The sequence below is a fragment of the Pan troglodytes genome, chromosome X, assembly GCF_028858775.2.
Source record: "Pan troglodytes isolate AG18354 chromosome X, NHGRI_mPanTro3-v2.0_pri, whole genome shotgun sequence".
Classification (NCBI taxonomy): Eukaryota; Metazoa; Chordata; class Mammalia; order Primates; family Hominidae; genus Pan; species Pan troglodytes.
Genome location: NC_072421.2, coordinates 44,126,253 through 44,148,271, shown reverse-complemented (window position 1 = coordinate 44,148,271; position 22,019 = coordinate 44,126,253). Strand labels below are relative to the sequence as shown.

The window sequence follows — 22,019 nt, the reverse complement described above, 5'->3', positions numbered from 1 at the left end:
GCCTCCCAAAGGGCTGGGATTACAGATGTGAGCCACCACACCCAGCCCAATATCAAGTTTTAGACTGGGCGTGGCTGGGAGACTAGCAGGTACCTAGCTTGAGGACATACTTGTAAATTTCCAGTTTTTTCCAGTTTTTCCCAGTTTTTAAAATGTACATAAAAGGAACATGAAACTGGAAGAAGAGTAAGAAAGTAGGAAAAAAAGTGGTCTTTCAATGACTGAATCTCCTCATCATATGACCCAGACTTCAGTGATATTGACAGTGAGATACCTTACTGTAGATGTGTGTGAGGACAAACAAACATTGGAGGTCCAGCACATCTCCATTCAGAGTCCTCAGTTTCATTTTCTAGGCCATATATCGGGATAATGAAGAGCATGCACTCAGGGGTTAGGTAGACTGTTAGGAGTTTTATAGCCTCGTCAAGTCACTTTAACCTCTTTGAACTTCTGGTTTCTCATACGTAAAATGGGGATGATAATGCCTGCCTAGCAGGGTGGATGTAAGGATTTAATGAGTTCATGCATAAAAAGCTTTTAGTTGTTGTTTATTGTTAGCCTCCAGGTAAACTAAAAACCTCTCAGCCTCTGAATCTTATCAGCATGAATCTGCTCAGATTCCAAGATAATCATCACACTCATTTGCTTCCCAGTTGGAGTGGAGAGTGAATTTACATGACTGTTTAATTAGTAGTTGAGCGCAAAGGGTTTGGTCTCTCTCCCTATATTAAATGTGAGAATACAGGTAAAAATGCTTAATAAATGTTAGCAGCTATTATTCTCACTGTTGTTATTACTTACTAGTCCATGGAAACACTGTGCAGTGCAGAAAAGAGAAAATGAGGAAGCAAAGGGGTTTTTCCTTTTTGATCACAGCCTGTTGTAGCCAGAGTTCCTAAATACTTTGTGAAATTTTTTATACTTTCTTCATTCCTCCCTTGACCTCTGAACCCACAGTTTTTCTAAAGACTACTGATTTTCAAGTCCAACAGAGCTTAAAGGTAAAAAGAAAAGAATAAAAAGACTACTGATTTGCTTTTTCACATCTGTCACCACCAGACTATCCCAAGCATCTCAAACCACATGGCTATCAGAGTTTACAAAGGTTTCTGGTCTCTCCTGATTGGTTATCAGTGTACATATGTCACAAGTATCCTCAACTCCCAGGACACACCCAAAGCCCTGTAGCCTCCGGACCCACAGTTATTGCCCGAGGTGGAGTAGGGGAAGGGATGTATTTGTTGAGAAATGATGTGGTTATTGGTGTGGGAATCCTGACATTAGAATGAGTAAATGACCCCTTCCTCAGTGACACTAGCTCTAGGAAGTAGGCTGCAATGTCAGATGGGAACTTTGATTTCTCAAGGCATGTTTCCAGACTCCAGCCACTCCATGTTTGGCTTCAGTGAGAAAGGAAAACACTGGCAACAGCTGTGGAAATCAGTGGCTAGAGTTTAAACAATCTCTTGTTTAAACAGTAGGAAACTGCACAAACAAGCTAGACTTCCCAAGAGTGAAGGCCAGGTACAGAGGAAATAAAGCATTCCAAATAATGCCAGGTAAGAATGAGGATGAATAACCAGTTCAAAGGCTAAAGAAGTGGCCTCAAACTCTTGTGTTCCTTGGAGCTCTAGGGTTGCTTCCTAGGTTGCTCAGGGATTGCCTGTAGCTGGGGGAGGGGAGTGTGCGTGCGTGTGTGTGTGTGTATGTGTGTGTGTGTGTACATGTCTGTTGCAGGCACCTGCCACCCCCACCCCTGTGGCCTTCAAATGCATTAGGAGGGAACCCAGAGCCTCCCATTCCGGGAGTGAGGATAGCTTGTGAGGGCCACTGAGGGTGACAGGGAGGAAGGTCAAGCTGAGTCATAATATCCTGCAGTGATTCCAGGAGACTTTAGCGATTTTTTTCAAAAGAAAAAGAAAAAAGAAAACAAGAAAAGAAAGGCAAATACTACTTCAAAGTCAAGAGCCTACTTTTACAGTTGCTTTGAAAGAAAAATAACTAAAAACAAACCAAATGTTTTCTCAAATAAAATGCTTCCCTATCAGTCACTTGGGTGAAAAGTCAGCCTTACCTTGACATATTGAACGAGACGCTCACTGACATTCACTTTGTAAGTCTCTATGCCCAGCTCCTTAGACAAGCGTAAGATTCTGTTTTGGGTTGGTCCCACATAAGCTCCACCAACATCTACGTAATCAACATGCTCATTCTGCAAAAAGAGAAAAATTGGTCAGAGGACTTTAGTTAAAACTTGGAAAAAAGGTGTCTTGTAAAAAAATAACCCCATTTACTTTTTTTAAAAGTTAATTGTGCCTTACATCTCCCCTATAAAGAGCAACTGAAAATGGCAATCTTTCCTCATCCACTCAAGAACTGGGGCACAATCCTGTCTAACACTCATCACTCAGCACCATCATTTGGTAAAGCTATTGGTAAGGCCAATTCAGCAATACAATGCATAAAAGATAAAGAACACTGTAGTATGTTCTGCCAGTTTAGATCCTTTATGAAACATTTAAATTATTATGTGAGCTTCTGTCTGGTGTTATTGCTGGAGGAGCCACCCAAAGCCTAATTCCCTAATTTCCACCAGGTGAAATCTTAAATCAGTACACATTGATGGCTCTAGATGCTATTTTAAAACACTTCCAGGAAAGAATGCGTCATAGGAAAAGAATACAAGAAGGTATAAAAAGATTCACATATCACTAAATTATTTACAAATATGCAAACCCTCTATCATAAACTAAAATTGTTTACTTCCTCCCTCATAAATACAGTTCTCCATGCTTTTCAGCTGTTTTTATTAATTGGAAAGTCCCAATGATTTAATCAATAATTGAATATTGGTGAGCTGCAACCCTTCCGTGGTTTTTTTTTTAATAAATAAAGGGTCTGTGTCTATTTTGTTGTGTATACCAATTCTCAAGCATGTTGTCATGCATTTTTTTCCTTGTTTGCCTGATTATTTTTTATTGAATGCCACTCATTGCACTTGAAAACGTGTAGAAATCATTTGAATCCTAGGAAGATGATATCTTTCTCAGAGAGGATTTATGTTTGCTTCTGCCCACAGCCTGGGACTCTCACAGTACCAGATAACTTTATTCCATTTTCAGTACCTGAGAGGATTTGAAGCTGGGCCGAAATGCACATTTGGCCTAGTTTTCTTGCCATTCACCCTTGGTCCTTAGATGCAGCCCAACCCACAGCACAAGGAGTTGACAAACACTCCCCCAGAAATCAGTACACACTTCATGGGGCTCTGGACTTGACCTGTCACCCTAGCTTCGCACTAGGTCCAAAGCACTGCTCAGCCTTCGGGAGCTTCTTCAGTGGTCAGCAACTCCCCCTGCCACCCAGGGAAAAGTAGGTTAATCCTTTCCAGATGTTGGCCCAGTGATTCTTCACTATCTTGTTAGCTCGCTGGCTCTTTAATGTTTTAAAGATGTGTGCGTGTGTGTGTGTGTGTGTGTGTGTCTATACAGTGCAACTTGTCTAGTCTCTTTGTATTTTGTTATCATTTACCTAATCTGCTATTTCCAGAAAATTGTCTAGTATTATTCAACATTTCCTTCCTGGAGCTACCCAACGTGATATTATCTTTCTGTTGGAGGATATGCTTTGCTAACATTTTGTTTAGAATTTTTATATCTATGTTTATAAGCAATATTGAGACTGGGCTATGATTCTCCTTTCTTCTACTGCCTTGTCTGTTTTTTGCATTACAGTACTGCTAATCTCCTTAGTGATCATACTTTTTTCTATTCTCTAGAAAGGTTTGTATGTAAATAAAGTGATCCATTCTTTGAACATTACATAGAACATGCCTGTAGAACTAGCTAGGCTTGGTGATTTTTTTAGGGAAAATCTTAAACTAGACATTTAATTTATTTTTAGGTTAAAGCACTACCCATCTTTTCTATTTCCAGACTAAATCACTGTTAACTTTGACGAATTATATTTTTCTCACAATATGTACATTTCATATATGTTTCAAAACTGTTGGTTTAATGTTCATGGAATCTTCTTTTCATTTAATTATTCTTTATTGCATCAGTAATTATATCTTCATTTTCATCTTTTTTATTATTATTTTTTTTGAGACAGGGTCTTACTCTATCAGCCAGGCTGGAGTACAATGGCATGATCATGGCTCACTGCAGCCTCGACTTTCCTGGGCTCTATGAATTCTCCCACCTCAGCTTCCTGAGTAGCTGGGATCACAGGCATGTGCCACCACACTCAGCTAATTTTTGTATTTTTTGTAGGGTTAGGGTTGCTCAGGCTGATCTCAAGCTCCTAAGCTCAAGCGATACACCTGCCTTAGCCTCCCAAAGTGTTGGGATTACAGGCGTGAGCCCCACATCTGGCTCTCATCTCATATTTATTTGGGGTGTTTCTTTTTCTGGAAAAATCTTATCAGACACTTCTTGTGTATCTTTAATAGGTCTCTTCAAAGAATCAACTTTTATTTTATTGATCCTCTTTGTTGGGTGCCTATTTTCTACATCATTGATTTATTCCCTTTTTACCCCTTCTTTGGATTTATTTTGCTCTTAATTTTCTAACTCTTTGCATGATTAGCTTATTCATATATAGCCTTTTTCTTTTCTAATGGAAGAATTTAGACTATACATCTTCTAAGTATTGCTTTAGCTGCATCCACGACTTTATATTTTCCATTATTTTGCAGCTCTAAGTATTGTCACAAAGAAAAGGAAAAAAAAAAGCTTATCTTTATTTATGTTTTCCATCTGAATTTAAGCTATCCATATGATATGAAAAAACTTGGGCAGAAAATTTAAAGTGTCAAGGACGGTGGTAGAAGTAGACTTAAGTCCTTTTCCCCTATGCCTCAAATAATTTACACACAGATAAAGTTCCATGGAAAATTAGCAACCCACAGCCAAAAGTTACAAAACATACATGCAAACAAGGCACCAAAAGAAAATAAGCAGAAAAAATAATCCAGAAAGATTTCATAATAGTTGAATTATACACAGAATCTAAAAGTACTATGCAATATATTTTAAATAAAATAAGTCATTAAAACTAGGAGCAGGGGAAAAGAAACTGAAAATATTATCAAGTAGATTAAAAAATAACTGCTAGCAATAAAAATGTACTAATTAAAATTTTTAAAACTCCGTGAATGGATTAAACAGTATATTTGACATAGTTAAAGAGTGAGTAAACTGCTAGATCTGAATAAATTATCTAGAATGCAGTTCAAAGATAAAGAATTGGAAAATATGTTGAGGAGGTAGTTAAGACATGGAAGATGGTGTCAAAATATTAAGTAGTATTAAAAAATAGTGGCTGAGGATTTACCAGCATTGTTGGAAGATAAGAAACCCAACAGGTCCAAAGAATGATAAATAAAAAAGAAATTCTCACCCAGACACAGAGAAACTGCAGTATACCAAAGAAAAGAGCTCCTAAAAGCAATTCTTTTTCAGAAAACAAAAGAGGCAAATCATACATACTCTGAAAAAAATCAACAATTAGACTTACGAGTGACTCTTCAACAATAAAAATACAAGCCAGAAGATAGGGGAATAATATCTTTGCTGTTCTGAGAGAAAAAAAAAGAGGAAGAGAAATTCTAAGTAGAATTTGTTACCTGTTAGAACTATGTTTTTGTCAAGCTGACAAACGTACAGAGTTTAGGACCCAGATTGGAGGAAAGGGTGTGTTTCAAGTAGAATGAAAATGGTTACAAATAAAAGGTCTGAGATTCAAGAATGGGCAGTGAACAAAGATACTGGCAAAACTTTAAAGAAAATTAAGCAACATCAACAATAGAATAAAATAAAATTAATAATGTCTGAGAAACATACAAACTTGAAATACTTTTATAGTTTAGAGATTGGAAGAAGGGTGCTCACTACTGAAGCATGAAAGCTTTTGTATTTTTTAGTAGAAAGATAGTATATTGATAAACTTTAGACTACATTAAGTATGAGTGTTAATATAGTTAGGAAAATTGTCTGAAAAACATTGATCTGACTATATAACTTCCAAACAAGTAGAAGAAAAAACTTAAAAAGAGAACAAAAAGAAGAAAACCATTAACCCAAAAGAAGGAAAGAAAGAAACCAAGAGGAAAACTGTTAAAGTGGGACAAATGGAAAGCCATAATATAATAAAGTTAAAACATTTAAAAAAGAAATCATAACAAATATAGATGGACCAAGTTTGTCAATTAACTCCACTAAAAATGCAAAAATTAGTTGGGTGTGGGGGCAGGCGCCTGTGATCCCAGCTACTGGGGAGGCTGAGGCAGGAGAACAGCTTGAACCCAGGAGGTAGAGGTTGCAGCGAGCTGAGATTGCACCACTGCACTCCAGCCTGGGCAACACAAGTGAGACTCCGTCTCAAAATAAATAAATAAATAAATAAAAATCCTGTACCCCCTGAATCTAAAATTTAAAAAAAGGAAAAAAAGTCAGAATAAAGAAAACTCTAACTGAAAGATAAAGAGATATACAAATACTAATGTAAGCTGTTATAACTATATTAATATCAAAGAAAACCTTAAACAAAATAAATCTCAGTGAAATAAGTGTCACTACATAATGCTAAAAGATCCAGAAGGCTAACCAAGTTTAAACTTGCATAAACTGAGTAATATAGCTTCAAAATGTAAGCAACATTTGACAGGAACCAAAGATAAGTGCCCAGTAGAACAGAGAATTTTTAACATACTTTTAAAAGTGATTAATAGATTAAGCAAACAAAAAAGAAGGAGCACAATTAAGCTTATTCTAGTGGACATATATAAAACACTGCATATAGCTTTTAGAGACTACATGTTCTTTTCAAGCAGAAATTAGAAGATCTTTGGATATTAACCATGTGCTTGCTAGGTTATAAAGCGAGCCTCAAGGATTGTTACCATAAAACAATATTCTCTGACCACAATACAGTGATGACGAAAAATAACTGAAAAACATTCCAGGTGTAGAAATTAAAACACACCAGCCTGGCCAATGTGGTGAAAACCTATCTCTACTGAAAATACAAAAATGAGCCGGGCATGGTGGCGTGAGCCTGTAATCCCAGCTACTCAGGAGGCTGAGGCGGGAGAATTGCTGGAACCCAGGAGACAGTGGTTGCAGTGAGGTGAGATCGTCCCACTGCACTCCAGCCTGGGCGACAGAGTGAGACTCCGTCTCGAAAAAAAAAGCAAAAACTCCTAGCAACATGGATCTAAAGACTGTAATACAGAAGTCTGCTGGTATATTCAAGAAATAGCAAGGAGGCCAAAGTGGCCGGAACAACGTGAGCAAGGAAAAAAATTGAAGATGAGGTTACAGAGGTTATTGGCAGAGCAGGTCACGTAAAGCCTCACAGGACATTGTAAGGACATAGGCTTTGGCTGTCAGTGAGAAGGGGAGCCATTGGAAGGTCTTGAGCAGGGAAATGCTAAAATCTGAGTTACATTTGAAAGGCTCACTCTCACTGATGCACTAAGAAAGAACAGAATGTAGGGGGCAGGAGTAAAAGCAGGAAAATCAGGAGCCTACTGTAGTAATCTGGCCTAGAGATATAATGGTGGCTCCCACCAGGGGATAGTAGTGGAAGTGGTGGGAAGCGTTGAATTCTGGATATGTTTTGAAGGCAGGGCCAACGGAATTTCCTGACAAAACAAATGAGGGTCTGGTAGTGTTGAGCATGACTCTGAGTTTTTTCGAAGTTGCCATCTTCTAACATGGGCAGCTGGAAGAGCGGCCTTAAGGAAGATCAGAAGTCTAGTGTTGGATGTGTTACGTTTGAGATGTCTATGCAACATCCAGGAGATCTACAAATTTCTAACTTCCATGTCAGATGAGCACAGCATATTGTATTCAGCATTTTACTTATTTCAATGAGGAGTTAGGGTTTCCATTCTGCCATAATACCAGAAATGAAGTGCTTCTGTGACTTCTTTAATGTGCCCTCATATAATGTTTATTCTCTCTTTTAGTAACCATCAGTGCTGTTCTTCAAACCTTTTCTAATCTACAACAACTATTTTAAGATATAAAGAACAAAACTGGAATTAGTACTCCAATAAATTTCTGGGCTTTAACAAAGACAGCAAGGGGACTCCTGGGAGTTTCCAAACATGATGTCTTTAGAATGCTGACACTATCTTTAAAGCAAATAATCCTAAATGAAGCAGTAGAAAGAGTGAGGCATTTTGCAGAATGTTCCTTTACAAAGTAAGAACGTTCTAAATGAAGTGCCTCAAATTCAGCATGAAGACACTAGAAGCGGTAACACTGTATTCTACTGTGTTGCACCTCAGTCTTTGGGGTCTTGATTTAGATCTCACTACTCAGCCTTTGAAGAGGCCACAAACATGCAACAATATTGGAAACATACACCAACCCTGTGGCAGCCCTGCAGGCATTTCAACTTTATTAATTTGACTCTGAAGAATCATGGATGAATCACATTAGGAAAAACGGGCAAGTTCTGAACTAATGGAAGACGCATCTGAACAGCTTGCCAGGTAATACCAAATTTGACATTCTGGTACTCAGAGATCCATAGTAGCTTTTATGGCATCTCCTCCCAAAATTATCCTAATTGATTATGTTATTAGAAGCAATTTTAAAAATATTTGCTTCAGTTTCTTATTAAATACAATTTTCATGCCTGTTTCCTTTTTTAAAATTTTTAATTTTTTGAGTCAGGGTTTCACTCCTGTCACCCAGACTGGAGTGCAATGGTGCAATCTCGGCTCACTGCAACCCCTGCCTTTCAGGCTCAAGTGATTCTCCTACCTCAGCCTCCCAAGTAGCTGTGACTACAGGTGTACACCACTGCACCTGGCTACTTTTTGTATTTTTAGTAGAGATGGGGTTTCACCATGTTGCCCAGGCTGTTCTCAAACTCCCAAGCTCAAGTGATCCACCTGCCTTGGCCTCCCAAAGTGCTGGGATTACAGGCGTGAGCCACCATGCCCGGCCTCCATGCCTGTTTCTTAAAGCCCTCTTTCTCTCCTTCTCATCATTTGGAGCATAAATGCTAAGTCCTAATTTCCAAGCATTTCAGAGATTCCTTTCTCACATTCCTAAGGGGGGTGTAATGTCATGCTGAATAGATAATAACAGTTCCTGTGTGGTGCTGACATATATAAATGACACAGCATGGCAAAGTAATTGGGGCCAATAACACAGATGGGGACAAGTATGTTGGAATTCTCATTTCCCTTATACAAAGAAACTTGTTCTTAACTGAAAATCCGCAACATGACTAATGCTCCTGTTTAATAACCAAAAGGTTTTAAAGATAAGAAAAATAGAGCTAAGGGACAACTTAATAACTATCTCCAAAGTGAAGGAATATTTTTCAGAAAATGACAGGAGAATCATATCTAATAAAGGCATACAGGCAGAAGATGCAGCTCTTCATTTGCACTATAACACGCTGCCTTCAATTAGAATTTGAAGATGGAAGGGAGTTTCTTCGAGGACATTTAGATAGTATCTTATTACTCAGATGAGAAAACTGAGATGTAAAGTGCTAATAGGACTTATCCAAGACATCACGTCAAGTCAGTACAGAGGCTAGAATCCCAGTCTCCTCACTCCCAGACCAATAGCTTCCCAGTGGACTACATCTAAGGGAGCACTCAGAAAATTTAATCCGGATTGGCATTAGTTTAAGGCAAGCAAGCAAACAAATGCCACAGAGTAGCACTTCTATAGTGTCCCCTGGAGATGTTGTCAAAATGCAGATCCAGATTCGGCAGTTCTGAGATAGGGCCTGATATTCTGCATTTCTATCAAAATCCCAGTTGATTCTGGGGCTACTGACCCACAGACGACACTTTGCATAGCAAGGCTGTACAGCACCCTTAGAGCTGAGCAAAGCAGAAATAGGCCTAGATACATCCCTGTATCTAAAAAGGTAGGAAGCAAATGACAGAAGGGTAGCATGGTACAATGTGGCTGAAATCGCTGCTATGAAATCCTAATTCAAATGTTGTCTGTAGGTTATTCTAGTATCCATTGATATTTCCTCTCCCGTGCCTGCTTCTATTATGTAGCCTAGTATTGTGAAATACTTACTTTCCCAGGATCCCTGACAGCTGAGGGTAGCCATGTGACTCAACTCTAGCCAATGAGACTAAAGCAAATGTCTGCTGGGGTCTTTTGGCGAAGGAAAAGCTTAGTTGCAGACAAGGCTAGTGCCACCCTTTCACTCTCCTTTCAGCCTTGAATGAGAACTTGATGCTTAGAATCTCAGCATCCATCTTGTTACCACAAGACAATAAACCTACATGCAAAGAATATCAGAGCAGGGCTGGGTGTGGTGGCTCATGCCTGTTATCCCAGCACTTTGGGAGGCTTCAAGGCCAGTGGATCACCTGAGGTCAGGAGTTCGCAACCAGCCTGGCCAACATGGTGGAACCCTGTCTCTACTAAAAATACAAAATTGGCTGGCGTGGTTGGGGGGGTGCCTGTAATCCTAGCTACTCTGGAGACTGAGACAGGAGAATCACTTGAACCTGGGAGACAGAGGTTGCAGTGAGCCAAGATCGCACCATTGCACTCTAGCCTGGGCGACAAGAGCAAAACACCGTCTCAAAAAAAAAAAAAAGAAAAGAAAAGAAAAGAAAGAATATCAGAGCAGAAAGAAGAGCAAAAAGCAAGAGCACCAGCCTGGACTATCTACCACCAGACTTCTGTGAAATAATCAAATGTTTGCATTGCTTACGCCATTCTGTTATTAGTCTAACTGAAGCATCTTCTAGTTAGATAGATGCTTCCTTTCTTTCCAGTCACTTCAACAGTCTAGTTTTGTCTTTACTCTCAATCCCTAGTCTTTAACACTCTATTTGTGTACTCTAGCAAAGGGGCTCATTAATTAATGAACTTCTGTCAAATGCGAGGGTTTTTGTTTTGTTTTGTTTTGTTTTGTTTTGTTTGCCTTCATATTGTGTCAGTTGACTGTTGAGCACCCCTTCCTCTTTCGTCCACTGATTTACCCATTGCTGGTCTAGTCTGGTCCTCCTCTTCTGCCTCTACTACTTCTCTCTGACTCTTCTCCCTTTCTCCCCCATTTTTATGTGCAAAAACTTCCATCTTTGCCCCTATTTCCTTCCCACTCTTCATTATCTCCCTGCGTACTTTCATCAGTACCCACAGAGTCAACCACCTGCAACCATTCCCTTAATAGTAGTAAATAATAGCATGCATTTTTTCCAGAATGGTGATGTAAGCCCAAGTATAAAAAAAGCAGCGATGTAGCAAGAACTGGGCTTCCTTCTTATATGTAGCCAGATGCGACCTGAGGAGTATCTCTGGCAGCAGCATACTTCTTAGGGAACAAGGGCCAAGGGAAAAGTTATGCAAAAATATGCTACATTTGTTCCTGCTTACTGCAGCCACCACATTTCTTTTTTTGTCTGTTTTTGGTTTTTTGGGTTTTTGCCACCACATTTCTATTAAGTTGTGTGTCATTGGATAAATAGGGAATCTAAGTGTGTGTGTGTGTGTGTGTCTGTGTGTATTGCGGGTGTATAGTCACTTCCAGTACAGCCAAACTATCACCCCATCTGAGACACTACACACTTCATTTACGTCTCTAGTATGGAAATTATGACACTGTATTGAAGTTATTTGCTCATGTTTTTTGAATTCACTCCACTGAAATTCAGAAGCTGTCAGTCTTCAGTGCGTACATGTTAAAGAGAATGGACGCTTATTTGATGGGAGTACTTTAGGGCTATGGAGGACAAACGGCTTAACTGCATGAACTCTTAAGACCTCCTCTAGCCCTGTGATTTCCAGTGGTGCCACTTGTAGTTTGAGTGAGATATTACATTACATGTAAGTATTAAAATCACTTACCCTTATAGTATATGTTCTTCCTCCAACCCTGTCCCGAGCTTCTAAAACTAAAACACTAACGCCATATTCAGTCAAGAGTTTGGCAGCAGATAGTCCTAAAGGAAAAACAAAAAAGAGCAACGTAACATTCAAATGCTTAAAATCCAAGATTTAACCAGGTCTACACATCAAATAAATGCAGGGTATCATATACAATCCAATGATTTTGCTGTCTTTCTAATAAATTCTGACCACACTGTGATTAAGTGAGCCACCAATTTTTATTATCTGTCATAAGGGATTCAAAAATAACTAATTTAGTCATCTTGCATTTCAGTTGGTCAACAGAAACAAAATGTAATGGTCTTAAAATATATATATATCTTGTTTTCTGGTGATAATCATATATTTAGAGAATTTTTGAGCCTCTAAATCAATCCCTATCATTTCCCTCATACAGAAATCCTGATAGTATTAACAGAAGAGACTATTTTCTTTAAAACTTCCTCTAGCTACACCAGGTCTCAGTATAGCTATGCTTTGCTTTTCTCAACTTAAAAATCCTGTATAATCATGTCCTATGATTTATATTTTGATTACATGCTTGCTAGATCTTGTTTCCTTCACTAGTTTCTAAGTTACCATAAGGTAGAAACCATGCTTCATACTTTTTTCACTAGCTCAAACAAAGCTGAGAACAGGTTTCCACCTGTAATTAAAAGCCTTCAGGATAGATAAAATATTTTTTAAACCCAACATAGTAATACCAGAAAAATTAAGGAAGTATTGCAGATTAACATTATATCAAGGGTGCATGCTACAAGCATGATTTATCACTGATGTTGACCTTGATCTGATCACCTGGCTGAGGTGGTGTTTGTCAAGTTTTTCCACTATAGTTATTCTTTTTCCCATCTTAACATACTGTACTCTTTGAAAGAAAGGCTATGCATAGCCTTCACTTAAGGAGTGGGAAGTATGTTCCAGCTTTTTGAGGGTAGAGTATCCATATAAATTATTTGGAATTCTGCACTGGAGATGTGTCTCTTCTCCTCACTTACTGACTTTTTCAATCATTTACTTATTAATATATCAATATGGACTTGCAGATATTTGTTTTATACTTTGGATTATAATCCAACACTATGTCATTTATTTCGTTGCTCAAATTCTTCCAGCTATGGTTATTAGGAGTTCTGTTAGTTGGCTCCTATGCCCCTTTGACATGCCCCTATCATTTTGTGTGTGTGTTTAAGCACTTCCTTCCTTTCTAGTACTACACAATGCTCCCGACTCATCTTATCTTTCTCTGCCACAGCCTTAGAATCAGGCATTTCTTCATTGAGCTTTGGTCCCTTTTACTGGAGAACAGTATTAGAAACCAAGATCTGGGTTCTAGGTGTGCTCATTGCTACTGGGGTGTCATTGCTTCTAAGACCTCTCAGCTCACAAAGAAATATAGGCCAGGCACGGTGGCTCACGCCTGTAATCCCAGCACTTTGGGAGGCCAAGGCAGGTGGATCACGAGGTCAAGAGATCGAGACCATCCTGGCTAAAATGGTGAAACCCCATCTCTACTAAAAATACAAAAAATTAGCTGGGCATGGTGGTGGGCACCTGTAGTCCCAGCTACTCGGGAGGCTGAGGCAGGAGAATTGCTTGAACCCAGGAGGCGGAGCTTGCAGTGAGCCGAGATCGTGCCACTGCACTCCAGCCTGGGCAACAGAGCAAGACTCCATCTCAAAGAAAAAAAAAAAAAAAATATATATATATATATATATATATATATAGTGCTATTGTGCATACATTTATTTTTAAATCCACATTCATTTTTGTACTTCAAATTCTGTCTTAGTTCCTAGTTAACTTTATACTTCTCATTATACTTCTCATAAACTTCTCATTATTACAGAGATAAACATAATACAGGGAGAAAATGCTAGTTATATTAGGGTAGAGGGAAATAAGAATGGCACCAGAGACAAGATTAGTAAAGTGATACAAATTATACCTAAATATGTATACAAGTGGTTGAGGAGGAGAACTATTCTAACTGATTTTAAAACACACGGATTTGATAGTTCATTTCTAATGGTATATATCCTAAAGATAAAAAAGAACTTCACATTTTTTTTCAATAACAATTTAGCTAGTCCTAGTATTAGCATTGTTATCCCAAGGCTGTTACATTTGTAGTATGTGATAAAACAAGTGAGTAATCAGGCTTGAGTTGCTGAGAAGCAGGTTTTTTAGCATGGAGATAAAGAAATTCAGATGTAAAAAGTGATGAGATGAAGTAGTAACCCTGTAGTCCTAGATATAAATTGGAATTATAAGTATGATCTCTGGATATACTCTAACTTTAAAAAAAATATTTCTTAGTTTTGTACAATGAAAAGGTCTAGAAAAAATAACCTACCCAGTAGCAATGAACACTCCCAACACTTAGAGTGTTGTCTCTAAAAAATCAATTCTCACTACAATGAACTATGGCTTGTGACCTAGTGAGACCTAAGGCAGGAAATGTACAAGATGAGCCTGAACACTAAATCATACCAGAAAGCAAGAAGGCTGTCAGAGACTACTAGGATTCTGTCAAAAAGACTCAGGAGCCTACCTATATAAACTCCTACTGGCCAAAGATGAAATAATTTGAGTGTCAAATAAAGATAATAACTACAATGGCTTAAATCCATGAGTTCATAATAATACTAAACAAACACAAAAACTCTCATTTTCCACCTTTGGAAAATGCTAAGGAATCAGCTTACCATTTTGAAAAATGGTAAGCAAAAGAAAAAATCTAGTATTCATCCTATGTTTCCTATTTGCGCTGAACCTCAAAACAACCAAATAGCTAATCAGGGGAAGTTTCTCTGTATAAAAGTATGCTAGTTAGTAAGTGAAGACAGAAATAATTCAAATGTCAGCATTTTGCAACCCCTAATGAATTAATGGATCTAGCATAATGATAATCAAGCTGCTAACACACACAGAAAAACAGATGAGACAAATGTTATCTGCCTCTTGATGGAAGCACACACCATCATCTATGAAGTAGTTTTGCAAGAATGAAGAAAGGAGAGGGAATGGGAGGGGATGGAGGGGAGGAGAGGGGAGAAGGAAGGAAGGAACAAATTAAATTCTAATGTGATCAGCCCTCTGTATCTGATACTTAGGGGACAGAGGAACATGTTAAATAATACTACTGGGATGAAATGAACAAAATCCAAATTGTAAGAAATTATACAGGACTACCCTATTTTTTGTTTTTTTATTCCCTACTCATGCTCTCTTTCCCCTCTATCCTTCACGGGCTTTTCCCACAACAAATCTTTTAAACAGCTAGTTCTATCTTGATGCCTGCTCTCACAGAACCCAGTATTTTACTCATATACAGAATGTCATAGAATACACATAGCCAAATCAAGGATGAGTTTGGGTCTACAAGATCTAAAATATCTTAAAAGATATTAAGTCTAAACCATAATATCCAGCACTGCTATCTGCTAATGTTTGTGTGCAATTTTGAGCCCTTCAAGTACACTACTCTTACATTGCTGATGCCCATAAAAGATTTAAGTATGTAATGAATTTGTGGAATCAGCTCACAAAGAAAAGCCATCCCCTGACAGTTAAATAAACTCAAACCAATGTCTGCCAGTCTTGGCGCAATATGTTTTCTGGAACACAGCCAAAGGTTGTGCTGACTAATGTAAAAATGGGATGAAGGTGAGATGAAAAATATGTTTATGCATAAATCTTTCTCCTTATGTCTGATTATTTCTTTAGGGTTAAGTTCTAGAAGGGAGATTACTAAGTCGAAAGTGATGAGCATTTTTAGGCTCAAAGTAATACTCCATATTTAAAAACAGAGAAACTCAGATGCAAAAGTTTTATTTCTTCTCATTCCCTTTCATCAACCTAACTAAAAACCAGTTAGGTAGATAAATATACCCAAGGGTCTACTAGAATTGCTCTGGCAGCTCCTCTTCTAAGGAGAGGAAACTGGCTCTCCCCACACTGCCTAAGGGGATGGAGCGGTGGGGAACTTTGAACAACAGTGGTGGGGCCTGTAGCAGTTGTGTGCATAAAGGGACCTCTCAGTAGCATCCTATAGATTCATTTCATATGCCTTTCCTTGTTGCCTCTCACAACCATCCCTTGGAGTAGATTTCATTATCTCCATATTCCAAGTGCCTGATATGACCACAACAAAGTCTTCTGAAAAGCGAAGGATTTTACTTCTCACACCCTCACTTAGAGTCTTAATAAAATCGAATCTAGTATGTAACTCTAAACAAGTTTTATAAATGGATTTCAGTGCCAATAATAAATAAACACTACTCAGGAAACTAAAAGGGGAGGGGGGAGCAGGGCTTCTGAGCCAATACAATGACCACACCAGTGACAAAGGTCATTTTGCAGTTTGGCATTTAAGGATATAACTAAATAAAATTTAAAAGCTGGTGAAAGTAGTTGTTTCTACATTGCAGAAAAACGATTGCCCTATCACAGCAAGGAGAGTTTAAACTCTTAGTTTAAGAAATAAGAAATATGTTTAAAATATTTAAAAAGGATTTCAGAGAAATGGTTTCTAAAAGGTCTTAGAATTTGAAGGGTTAAGGTTTAAGTTATTTAGGAAAATCTACTATATTAAGCATATTTCTTCTAAGATGCTGAATAAATGGGTGCTAATGTTTCAGTTTGCATGTTTACTGGGAAGAAGACCCTGTTAAGGAATTTCCACGATAACTCAAAGGTTAAAATATATACAACATGAAAATAAAAGTATGATGCTGTTAGGAAAATATTTTTGAATGCTTAGTAAGTCAAAGTACAGGCAAACACTTGGAGCTCAGAAATCTTTTGTAATGTAATAACCGTGGCTATCTGCTGATTTGAATGGCAAAACCTAAAAATTATTCCTACTTTAAGATGTAAGTCTTGGATTATAACCAACTCTTTTTTGTACTTGTGTGTCACTCACTATGCATTCTACCCTTCCCTCATCACTACAAAATTCAATGATCAGTTATAGAAAAAAAATGATATCTTAATTGTCAACCCTACAGATTAGTTTAAGGGCTTTTGACCTAATCTTTCGAAATATTTATTGAGCATTTTTTTGTAAATGGGATAAAATTGTTAGAAAAGATTCTTAAGTCTGAAGGCAAGTCACCAAATAAAATGTGGCTACTAAAAGATAGCTTTTGTAATCAAATATTTTTTCACATTTTATTATGCAAAGAGAAAAATCTCATCTTAAATCTTTTATTTCATCTTGTTTCAAAGTAATATAAATTACTAAACAAAAATGAAGAGCATTATGCATTACAGCTCTCCCTTTCTTTTATTTTCCATCATTTAATGGCCACATAGAATCTAGTGATAAGAAGCCTGTTTCTCACCACTCCCCACCTGCATGATAAGGGAAGGGTTTGATACAGGTATGCCAGTAAATGATTAACAACCAGCCCAGCAGTGGGAAGCGGGGACTGTTTCACAGCATTTAGATTTCCATGGTGTATATGTACCCTCATCATGGGTTTCAAACTACTAGTGTGATTTCAGGCTACTAACATTATTGTCTATTAAATCAGCAAGTGTTTATGATCATCATTGGGATGTAGGAGATGTGGAGCCATCTTGGTAAAAGACCATTGGGCCAAACTGTCAAGTATCCTAGTGTCAAAAATTTGTGATTCTCTCACCCATGTTTTTGAGAGAAGAGGTCTAAGTGAACACTAGCAAAATCTATCGTCCCCTATACTCAGAGTTCTTCCTCTCCCAAACCATGGCAAACAGAGCTCATTAGGAAGAAAAGAGCCCAAGACTCCTGAGTATCCTGTGGTTTTCTATGAGAGTAGAGAGGTCAGAGAAACTACATTCACAAAGAGTTTGTTAAGGCCTTATTGTGTGAACAAGGAGATATGATAGATTTCAAAATGCAAAAATTTGAAAACAGGAAAATAGCAGATCATAGCACAAGCAGATCTTTAATTAGTTTGCATTAAGTATTCTAAATCGGGATGATGAGTTTAAAACAATACAATTCCTCTCCTAATTTCTCTCTCCTCAATAATTTGCAATTTACAGAAACCAAAATAAAATAGGTTGATGGATTTATCAGAGAGGTTAAAAAAAAAAAGCTAGTCTGCTAAAAGCACACTTTGTTTAAGGGAGTTCAAGGCAATGTGGGTCCTGGTTATTAGATCAAGAGAGCCTGGGTGAGATGTTGTATGCAGCCAGCAGTGGTGTTACCATGGCAACCTCAAAACAAGCTCCAGGTTCTTAAAGCAACTGCCCATAGAAACTGTGTTACCACCAATTCTGCAATGCTTCCAACAACCCAAAATGGTTGCTGTCCCCAGAGAACTGGTATAGGAGATGATTTTACCCACATAGCATACCTTGGGAGTTAATTTGTACAATGAAGCTTTTGAGGAAATAATCCCTTTGCTTCCCAGGGCATAAATCTCAGGCATACTGTCACTTTGGAACCTAGCTTCCACACTTAGCCCTGCCTTCTCCACCTCTCCCAGGGCCATTTGCTTTACCTTATTTCTTCAAGAATATTCACATTATTCTATCACAGAAAAGTAAGAAATTCCTCAATTAGACTCATGCCACCCTTTTCAGCTCCTATGTGATTTCTGATTTTCTTTCTACAACACATGATCAGAGGTCTCCATTTCCTAACTTGAATAAACCTGGAAATGTAGTGTACTCCTCATAAAAAATGCCCAGTGACCCCACCATCAATGCAGACAATCAATATAGTCATCTGTCACACTCTGTCCCTGCTACCCTGAATTTATTTTTCTTCTTAGTACACATTACTACCTGGCACTACACACACACACACACACACATTTTTTGTATGTTATTTAATTAAGCCCACACGAAAATAGGGTCTTTGCTCATTTTTGCTTATTGCTGTATCTCCAGAGCCTAGCATAGTACCTGGCATGCAGTGGACACTCAGGAAATATTTGTTGAAATAATTTATTAATGAATGAATAGAGTTTATAAAACTTCAGAGACTGGAGGGCAGCCAAGATGGCCGAATAGGAACAGCTCCGGTCTACAGCTCCCAGCATGAGCGACGCAGAAGACGGGTGATTTCTGCATTTCCATCTGATGTACTGGGTTCATCTCACTAGGGAGTGCCAGACAGTGGGCACAGGACAGTGGGTGCAGTGCACCGTGTGCGAGCCAAAGCAGGGTGAAGCATTGCCTTACTCGGGAAGTGCAAGGGGTCAGGGAGTTCCCTTTCCTAGTCAAAGAAAGGGGTGACAGACGGCACCTGGAAAATCGGGTCACTCCCACCCTAATACTGCACTTTTCTGACGGGCTTAAAAAACGGCACACCAGGAGATTAAATCCCGCACCTGGCTCAGAGGGTCCTACGCCCATGGCGTCTTGCTGATTGCTAGCACAGCAGTCTGAGATCAAACTGCAAGGTGGCAGTGAGGCTGGGGGAGGGGCGCCCGCCATTGCCCAGGCTTGCTTAGGTAAACAAAGCAGCCGGGAAGCTTGAACTGGGTGGAGCCCACCACAGCTCAAGGAGGCCTGCCTGCCTCTGTAGGCTCCAAATCTGGGGGCAGGGCACAGACAAACAAAAAGACAGCAGTAACCTCTGCAGACTTAAATGTCCCTGTCTGACAGTTTTGAAGAGAGTAGGGGTTCTCCCAGCACACAGCTGGAGATCTGAGAACGGGCAGACTGCCTCCTAAAGTGGGTCCCTGACCCCTGACCCCCGAGCAGCCTAACTGGGAGGCACCCCCCAGTAGAGGCAGACTGACACCTCACAAGGCCGGGTACTCCTCTGAGACAAAACTTTCAGAGGAACGATCAGACAGCAGCATTCGTGGTTCACGAAAATCCGCTGTTCTGCAGCCACTGCTGCTGATACCCAGGCAAACAGGGTCTGGAGTGGACCTCTAGCAAACTCCAACAGACCTGCAGCTGAGGGTCCTGTCTGTTAGAAGGGAAACTAACAAACAGAAAGGACATCCACACCAAAAACCCATATGTACATCACCATCATCAAAGACCAAAAGTAGATAAAACCACAAAGATGGGGAAATAACAGAACAGAAAAACTGGAAACTCTAAAAAGCAGAGTGCCTCTCCTCCTCCAAAGGAACGCAGTTCCTCACCAGCAACGGAACAAAGCTGGACAGAGAATGACTTTGACGAGTTGAGCGAAGAAGGCTTCGGACGATCAAAGTACTCCGAGCTACAGGAGGAAATTCAAACCAAAGGCAAAGAAGTTAAAAACTTTGAAAAAAATTTAGACAAATGTATAACTAGAATAACCAATACAGAGAAGTGCTTAAAGGAGCTGATGGAGCTGAAAGCCAAGGCTCGAGAACTACGTGAAGAATGCAGAAGCCTCAGGAGCCGATGCGATCAACTGGAAGAAAGGGTATCAGTGATGGAAGATGAAATGAATGAAATGAAGCGAGAAGGGAAGTTTAGAGAAAAAAGCATAAAAAGAAACGAACAAAGCCTCCAAGAAATATGGGACTATGTGAAAAGACCAAATCTGATCGGTGTACCTGAAAGTGACGGGGAGAATGGAACCAAGTTGGAAAACACTCTGCAGGATATTATCCAGGAGAACTTCCCCAATCTAGCAAGGCAGGCCAACATTCAGATTCAGGAAATACAGAGAACACCACAAAGATACTCCTCAAGAAGAGCAACTCCAAGACACATAATTGTCAGATTCACCAAAGTTGAAATGAAGGAAAAAATGTTAAGGGCAGCCAGAGAGAAAGGTCGGGTTACCCACAAAGGGAAGCCCATCAGACTAACAGCGGATCTCTCGGCAGAAACTCTACAAGCCAGAAGAGAGTGGGGGCCAATATTCAACATTCTTAAAGAAAAGAATTTTCAACCCAGAATTTCATATCCAGCCAAACTAAGCTTCATAAGTGAAGGAGAAATAAAATACTTTACAAACAATCAAATGCTGAGAGATTTTGTCACCACCAGGCCTGCCCTAAAAGAGCTCCTGAAGGAAGCACTAAACATGGAAAGGAACAACCGGTACCAGCTGCTGCAAAATCATGCCAAAATGTAAAGACCATCGAGACCAGGAAGAAACTGCATCAACTAACAAGCAAAATCACCAGCTAACATCATAATGACAGGATCAAATTCACACATAACAATATTAACTTTAAATGTAAATGGACTAAATGCTCCAATTAAAAGACACAGACTGGCAAATTGGATAAAGAGTCAAGACCCATCAGTGTGCTGTATTCAGGAAACCCATCTCACGTGCAGAGACACACATAGGCTCAGAATAAAAGGATGGAGGAAGATCTACCAAGCAAATGGAAAACAGAAAAAGGCAGGGGTTGCAATCCTAGTCTCTGATAAAACAGACTTTAAACCAACAAAGATCAAAAGAGACAAAGAAGGCCATTACATAATGGTAAAGGGATCAATTCAACAAGAAGAGCTAACTATCCTAAATATATATGCACCCAATACAGGAGCACCCAGATTCATAAAGCAAGTCCTGAGTGACCTACAAAGAGACTTAGACTCCCACACAATAATAATGGGAGACTTTAACACCCCACTGTCAACATTAGACAGATCAACAAGACAGAAAGTTAACAAGGATATCCAGGAATTGAACTCAGCTCTGCACCAAGTGGACCTAATAGACATCTACAGAACTCTCCACCCCAAATCAACAGAATATACATTCTTTTCAGCACCACACCACACCTATTCCAAAATTGACCACATAGTTGGAAGTAAAGCTCTCCTCAGCAAATGTAAAAGAATAGAAATTATAACAAACTGTCTCTGAGACCACAGTGCATTCAAACTAGAACTCAGGATTAAGAAATTCACTCAAAACCACTCAAGTACATGGAAACTGAACAACCTGCTCCTGAATGACTACTGGGTACATAACAAAATGAAGGCAGAAATAAAGATGTTCTTTGAAACCAACGAGAACAAAGACAAAACATACCAGAATCTCTGGGACACATTCAAAGCAGTGTGTAGAGGGAAATTTATAGCACTAAATGCCCACAAGAGAAAGCAGGAAAGATCCAAAATTGACACCCTAACATCACAATTAAAAGAACTAGAAAAGCAAGAGCAAACACATTCAAAAGCTAGCAGAAGGCAAGAAATAACTAC

General features: G+C 39.0%; 1 protein-coding gene across 1 annotated transcript in view; it reads right to left on the bottom strand.

The window, feature by feature from the left end:
* MAOA (monoamine oxidase A) overlaps positions 1–22,019 on the bottom strand; it is a 92,053-nt gene that overhangs the window by 51,343 nt on the left and 18,691 nt on the right. Inside the window, exons 2-3 of the mRNA XM_016943709.3 lie at positions 11,859–11,953; positions 2,078–2,215 (exon numbers count right to left, since the gene is read on the bottom strand). Coding sequence (XP_016799198.1) covers positions 2,078–2,215; positions 11,859–11,953 — 233 coding nt within the window. The remainder of the gene's footprint in view (positions 1–2,077; positions 2,216–11,858; positions 11,954–22,019) is intronic.